General features: G+C 39.1%; 1 protein-coding gene across 5 annotated transcripts; it reads right to left on the bottom strand.

Annotated features, from left to right (window-relative positions):
* Nucleotides 1–1,018: 1,018 nt before the first annotated feature.
* On the bottom strand, nucleotides 1,019–7,603 carry pex11a (peroxisomal biogenesis factor 11 alpha). Of its 5 annotated transcripts, none has more exons than XM_031897982.1 (4): nucleotides 7,584–7,603; nucleotides 6,631–6,782; nucleotides 4,677–4,792; nucleotides 1,019–3,096 (listed from the first exon to the last, which is right to left on the bottom strand). In XM_031897982.1, exons 2-4 carry the CDS (start codon nucleotides 6,684–6,686, stop codon nucleotides 2,525–2,527), a joined length of 744 nt encoding a protein of 247 aa, XP_031753842.1. In that variant the 5' UTR covers nucleotides 6,687–6,782; nucleotides 7,584–7,603; the 3' UTR covers nucleotides 1,019–2,524.
* Between the last annotated feature and the right edge of the window lie 270 nt (nucleotides 7,604–7,873).

Genomic DNA, 7,873 nt, shown 5'->3' with positions numbered 1-7,873 from the left:
AGGGAGGATTACACAAGAGCTCTGGCCAAGGTAAATATAAAAATGATGTAATATAAATTTGCACCTCTTATGTGCCAGAAGAAAGTATATTAAAATTAGGTAAAATGATAAAGTGCAGTAACAATATAACAACAGCATCTGTTTAGCTGATGGTATAGCAGTAGTCATGGTTGCAGAGAATTGTTTCTCTTGCACATTATTAGAACTGAAAGTAAAAGCATCCTGCAAAGGGCTGGGTTGGAATGCAAACAAACTACAGGTATGGGACTCATTATCCAGAATGCTCAGGACCAGGGGTTTTCTGGATAAGGGGTCTTTCAGTAGTTCAGATCTCCTACCTTAAGTTTGCTAAAAAAAATATTTAAACCATAACTATTGTTGTTGTAAGGATTGTTTTGGCTCCAATAATGATTAATTATATCTTAGTTTGGATCAAGTACAAGGTACTGTTTTATTGTTACAGAGAAAAAGGAAACCATTTTTAAAAATGTGAATTATTTGATTACAATGGAGTCTATGGGAGATGGCCTTTCCGTAATTCCAAACTTTCTGGATAATGGGTTTCTGGATAAGAGGTCTGATACCTGTATAAGAATGGAGACAGTGAAAATTAAATCCTAACTAGAGGTTCTTATTTCTCTAGACTGGTATAGTCGAACAGTATTAGTGCCCATAACATAGAGCAGAAACTAGTGCAATAAACAGACAAAAGCTGACAAGGAAACATAATAACTGAAATGTTTATTATCACAACATGGAGCATTAGATAAGTGGCATTAGGGTTGTGACAGACAGGAAGATTAGGCGCAGCGCGACAATTCTCCCTTGTCGCGGGCGACTAATCTCCCCCAAAATGCCATCCCACCGTTGAGAATGTAAATCGCTGGTGGGTGAACATCAGATTAAAATGCAGGGCAGGAACAAGGGGTAGGCAGAAGCCTCAAGATTTAAATATATTATATAAATTACAGTGGATAATGTATTTCAAGATTTAATTTGCAAAAATGAGGCCAGACAGTTTTTCAGAAGCTTCTTTTATTATCTAGAAATTTGTTCACGGAAATTCAAAAATATATATATTTAAAAATCACACAATAAAAAGAGGAATATCTGTTATTTCCTGTTATTCACGCCGAACAGCTTCAGCTGTTAGGTGTTCATCTTATGTTAGGTGTGTACAGAGCAATGGACTAAACTTCATCCCTGTATTTCTTTACTTACAGTAAGTACTAAGATTATCCATTATCTGCTATGCAATTATTAACTCTACGCCCTATTTAAATAGCATACTGATATGTTATTACCAGGGTCACTGCTGCCATGAGTTGAGTTGAGAAACTTGCCTCAGGTGGCAGAGCCCCGCAAGTTACCAGGGGCAGCAAAAAGCTGCCTCTGGTATCTTTAACAGCCAAAATTACAATTTTTCAATCTGAATTTCAGCTCTTCCAGTGCAGAGAGTGCAACTTAAGGCATCGGAACCACCAATTCGCCCCTGATTATAAATGTACTTCTCAAATAAGCACACAGTTTTGAGAGTGCAGAGTAGCAGTACATTATGTTATAATGCATACCTAACTCTTTTGTTTTTTGGTGTTACTGCTATTAAAAACTAAAAACAAATTATTTGTATGAAAATTCTATCAAAAGCACCAGGGAATTACTCTGAAATTATTCCAAACTGACTAGAGAAAGCAGCTATACCAATACCATATGGTATTATGGTCAAGTCAGTGCACCATACCTCCTACATCATATTAATTAATTAGTATTAACAAAGGGTGAAAAGACAAGCCTCCCAGGGCCTATATAAGTTAGCTGGCTGTGGGAGCAAAAATGTGGTTTTCCAAACTGTCTTTGTTTCCTTTTGATCAATATGCCTCTAATGTAAAGGTCTACACATAGACATGCTGTATAACCAAATTCACAGTAAAACTACACAGTCAAGCTACTGAATTCACAGTAAAACCACTAAGTAGTAGTGACTATACACTGACAAGCCCTGGCCTGTGTAATAGCTCAAAACTTGTACTTCCCCAAAAAATGATGAATTAGTATAGGAGATCATTAAAATACTGATCAGGCAAACTTGCAAAGTCTGGGATTGGTATCCTCTCAGTGAAATAGGTGGCTAAGGGTTTTCATCAGGCTGGTGTTCCTGTTAGGAGAAAGCAGCATGTGGAAAAAAAACTCAGCTCTGTGCCGGCATTTCATTTACCTGCGTACTGGTCCAGCCCAAGGAAAAGCCTAGCAATCTGTTTTACTGGGGGGGGGGGGGGGTACCTAACATTTTGGCACCCCCCAAGGAATAGACTTTCTATGTCCTTTAAAAAAGGAGTGCCGTCATACTTTCTATGTAAAGTGAAAATATTAAAAACATTAAAGTGCTGTAGAAAATTCTATTGCAAAAAATGTGATACCTATTTACTTAATAAAATTCAATTTAAGTTAAACCTAGAACTGTCTGACATTCTGTTTCTAAAATTACATCCTGAGTATATTATTTTAACTTTTCAGTTTTTTATGTTCAGTGCTTTATCTTTAATGATGGATTTGCCACAGTAAGGATGCCTACAAGAGAAGAGACAAGGCCACAAATGCCAATGATCCCTTGACTGGTACTGTAAATTTCTAAGCGATCAAGGGGACTAAAAAGGTCACAGACATTTTTGATAGTATCTAATAAAAGAGGTGGGTGGTTACGGAAACTTAAGTAAAGCAGTAACAGGAAATTCTCAAACCCTTTTGGTAAAACAGAAAGGAATTTTAGGTCTTGGTCACTTTCAGCAGCTGTATCTCTTGCTTTCTGTTTTCTTTCCTTGGCCTCTTTCTCCATACGCCATGATATTTCATATATATCCATAAGTATATTGAGCAGAAGTGAGTAGTAATAACACTTGGTTGCTCTGGAAAGCCATCTCTCCTTGCTGATACCAGACACTATACCCACGCTTCGTGCCCAAAGGACAGTGTCACATACGAAATAGAGAACGCGATTCAAGTTGGCGGCAGTTAGGCAGCAGCGTGGAATTGGATCTGAAATCTGAATGGATGCTTTTGAAGCTTTTAAAGCATGCACAAAGTTGCCGAGTCTGAACACTGTAAAAAAATAACAAAAGGTAATCATTAGTCTTTGTAATCACTAATGTGATACAGGTATGGGATCTGTGGATGCTTGGCACCTGGAATTTACCAGAAGCTTTTTATTGGTATTATGGAATCCCATGTTAAAGAGCAGTGGCTCACAGTGCACATTCTGGCATTTTGTCCATTGCCTTTGTCCTTGCTAAAATTGATGTTAAAATCAATTGAAAGCTGCAATATAGAATCTTGTCAGGTGACTATCAACTTAAAACTTACACAGTCTTTTGCACTGGGGCTTTCAACTGCAGTCATACTGCAACAGAGGGATTTTGATACTACCTTTTTAGCAAGAGAAAACATAGGGGGCCTAACCCCTCAAAATCACTGCGAGGAATGGAACTGATAGTTTTAGTGCTTTCTGGATAATGTGTTTTTCGATAATAGATTCCATAACTATATACATTAGAAATAAAATATTAATATAGGCAATGCAGTCACAGAACTTACCAAAAGTAATGTTTTATTGAAGAGGTTAAATCATGTTGTTTCAGTTTGCAATGACGAAACCTTCATCATAGCCATGGACACCAACCATGTCCCTCATAAGGCACAAAACCATGGATGACCCGCAACACACGCGAAATTGCAGGTCACTTTTACGTGTCATGTGGGAAACTGCATGTCACCCAAGTTGTACAGGTATGGGACCCAGGGACAGAACTAAAGGTAGGCAGAAGAGGCACCTGCCTAGGGCGCAACCGTGGGGGGGCACCAGTCAGGTACCTCTTTTTTCATCTACCACTAGTTCCAGGCCCTTTCCCCCCACTGCAGTACCCCCACCCGCAGCCCCAACAACCCCGCCGCCCTGTGTGCACGCATTGTGCGCTCGCTTGCGCACACACACACACGGGGGAGGGGTTGGTTCAGGCCAAGACGACCAGGTTGCCTGGGGTGCCCGGTCGGCTTGGCCCAGCACTGATGGGACCTGTCCAGAGTGCTTAGGACCTGGGGTTTTACAGATAATGGGTCATTCCGTAATTTGGATCTCCATACCTTAAGTCTACTAGAAAAATCATCTAAACATTAAATAAACCAAATAGGATTGTTTTGCCTCAAATAATTACATCTTAATTTATATCTTAGTTGGGATAAAGGTACTGTTTTATTATTACAGAGAAAAAGGGAATCATTTTTAAATGTGAATTATTGGATTTAAATAGAGTCTATGGGAGATGGCCTTCCCGTAATTTGGAGCTTTCTGTATAACAGGTTTCTGGATAACTGATCCCATACATGTATATGACCATATGATTTAACAACATCAATAAAAGCTCTCTTTTGGAAAAATTCCTGTGAGTGCGTTGCCTTTGTTGTTTCTCTTCAGCATTTTAATTTTTTTTTTACTTTGTTTACATGGAGAGTTCCTCGGTTACTAGAAAGAAAAAAAGAGATTATACTGTATATACACACACACACATTATTTCTACGTAGCTACAATCTAAAATAGTTCATGGGCTTGTTGTTAATAGGTTAATCAAAATTATTTATATGTGCTGTGAACTAGGGGATGCAGATTCCACTAGTCTAATACTTACATTTACGCCCAGAACTCATGTTAGATTCCACCCGTTTGAGCTTCGTTGCCAATTTCTGTGTTCCAGGTTTATTCTCTACTAAATACCTAAGCAACATGCATGCATATTGAGTTGCTCTGAAAAGGAAATGGAGAACATCGTATGGTGGCTTTTGTGAAAAATCAAGGAAAAGGACAAAAGTTTCTTAGCAATTTAGGCTTAATGAACATGCACACCAATTAGTAAATTCAAGGGGGTATATTTAAGAAAGTGCAAAAATCGAGCTTGCCGGAGAAATATCACAGATCTCTTTTCACTTTAGAGGCATATTTATCAAGAGGTGAATGTTAGAGTTCACCCTTTGATACATACCTTTGAAAAGTCTGTCTGGTTAACTGTTGCAAGCTCTGTTTTCAGAACCCCAATGTACACATCTATGGAAGGTACTGTTTAAAAACAATGGGTCTGCATAACTGCAGAATGCTCGGAGACTATATTTCATAATATGGAAGGCCAGCACTGTACTGTAACTGTCCTTAGTTCTTTTCAATCAGTGACTATGCAGTTAAAATTAAACTAGGCTGTAGCCATATGCTATCAATGCATGCTGCAGTCCTAAGCCACTGTGTTTATCAAAATGCAAAGGCAAGTAGTACAGTTGTTAAGGTATTTATTCCTGTTCATGGTTTGCCAAGCACAACGCCATATATAAACTATAGAACTTGGAAGAGGTGTTACATTAGAAAAGACTCTGCAACTGCAGGGGGCCTACAGCTAATGAACACTTTCACTATATGAAGTCGAATGTGATTTTTTTTTAGTAGGTAACAGTAACTTTAACTTTAACTGGAGAGTGCGTAGTAAAAGGATATGTGCAGATGAATCCATATGTCCTGAATTTTTAAATAATTTGACCTGGAGCTGTAGATGGTACTGGCCTAGAGACTTTTGCCTATGAGTGATTGCTCTATTTATGATATTTTCCCATCTGTGATAACTTATGCAGTTCTTTTTCATTGTCACGTGACATAGGAATGTTGTTTGTAAGATCTGTGTCTGGGTGGCTGCCATAGCTACAAGTGTTTTTCTAATGTTAAGTATAGGGTGACAGTCGTTTTTAACCTATTGGTTCAGATCTAATACTAGAATAGACTGTAAATTGCTTGTGATTATAGTTTAAAAACTTTAAAGACCATTGTAGCCTGTAGAAATTTGCTAAGCCCAAGGGAATACCTATGCTGACATGGTTTTATGTTATCTCTTTCCAAAGGGCAAATCTTAACCAACCATAGAGTATTGTCCCTGCTAAAAAATGTTCCATTAACACCCTGTTTTTGCTGTTTTACCCCCAGTTACATTTAATGACAAGCCTTAAACTGCAACGTCATTCCGCCTCATAGTTTCTTGTAAGGGAATTATGGTTAAAAGGGCCATGGAGGTAATATGGAAGTCTGTTACTGACAGCCTCTGAAGGCAACAAGTTATGGAACACTTGTGCTGGGGCCACATGGACACCAAGGGTGGTCTTGCATAACCAGGGTCAGACTGGGTCAGTGGGACACCGGGAAAAAACCCAGTGGGCCCTGCTGGACCCAGGTCCACACCTTGCATTGAACTTGTGCTGCAAATAAGAGTAAGGCGATACGATGTGTGTGTGTGCAGGGGCAAGTGTAAAAAAAAAGTGTAAGGAACGTGGTGCATGACTAGAGTGGGGGCCCTTGGGGTGGCAGCCTCAGTGGACCCCGGACACCCCAGTCTGACCCTGTGCATAACACAGCTATATCAGGGCTGTTTTTGGGTGGGGCCCTTGGGGTGGCAGCCTCGGTGGACCCCGGACACCCCAGTCCAACCCTGTGCGTAACACAGATATATCAGGGCTGTTTTTGGGTGGGGCCCTTGGGGTGGCAGCCTCGGTGGACACTGGACACCCCAGTCCAACCCTGTGCGTAACACAGATATATCAGGGCTGTATTACCTGAAAAGTCGATCTCTTCCCTGACTTTGGTTTGTAATCTGAACAAATAAATCCATGGTTACAGACACAGATGGGATTGCAACACACTAATATACAATTGCTGGGCACTCCTGGAACCAATTCTTTTTCTTTTGCATTATTTGTCAAAAGCCCTGCAAGTAAAACATAGTTACAATGAATAGATGTGATACAGAATATAATCTTGGAAAATCTCATGTACTTTTCATTAAAATGCATACTTTTTAAGTAGTATTTGCCATTGGGTAATCGTAAACAAAAAATGGCTAATAAAAGTACTAAGGGCTGCCTCTGGGATCATACAAGTCACAGTGCACACAAACAAACCAAGGACATGTTAGGTCACATCAGCCAACTAATGGGCAAAGTTCTGCCTTTTGCATCACACTTGTTCCTGTCACAGTTAGAGCTGCATTATTTCTGGTCATGTGATCTCTGAGGGAGCACACAGCCCATCACTAAATGGTGGATCAAGGGAAAAAAGGGCGATATTTACTGATATATATTCCAGTTTGGTGAGATTCCTTAATAGGCCACTTGATATGATATAAACTATCTGTTGGCCATAATTTAAAACCATTTTTACTTAGCAAAGATGAAAATACAAACATATTGCACTCACATTTAGTAGGTTTAAAATCAGTCACAAGGGATTTGTGCAAAAAGCAGTGTTTGCAAAGTCTCTTACGAGTAGAGCAGCCGGCGTTTTTTTTCTCTGTCACATTGTTTGTCTTTGTCACTGCTGACACCCAGAAGTGACGTAATTACGTTCACCCAATGCATTTCGCTGAGCCAATCAGCTTTCTCCTTTCCTTATAGTGTGCCTCTCTGTAATCTGATCTTAGAGCTCTCTGAGTTTTACCACAGGCAAGCTGCCCATAGTGTAAAACCAGTTTTACTCAGCAAAGATTAAAATACAAACACATAGGACTCACATTTAGTAGGTTTAAAATCAATCACTAAGGATTTGTGCAGAAAGCCGTGTTTGCAAATTCTCTCATAACAGAGCAGTCATCATTCTTTTTTCTTTGAAACCTTTTTTTGTTTTAGATTTTTTTTTATTTCTGATTTAGATATTAGTTATTACTTACTGTGATTAAGATTATCTCCCAATTTATCGGATAACGTTAGCTTTTAGGAATAATAAGAACTATGATTTAGAAGAGATCTTTCAGATACAAGATGAAAATCTGGAAGATCAAAGTCAGCTAGTCAATATAGAATT

This window comes from Xenopus tropicalis, chromosome 3, assembly GCF_000004195.4.
Source record: "Xenopus tropicalis strain Nigerian chromosome 3, UCB_Xtro_10.0, whole genome shotgun sequence".
NCBI classification, from domain to species: Eukaryota; Metazoa; Chordata; class Amphibia; order Anura; family Pipidae; genus Xenopus; species Xenopus tropicalis.
Note: the sequence above shows the minus strand (reverse complement) of the source record. Positions and strands in the feature narration are given on the sequence as shown.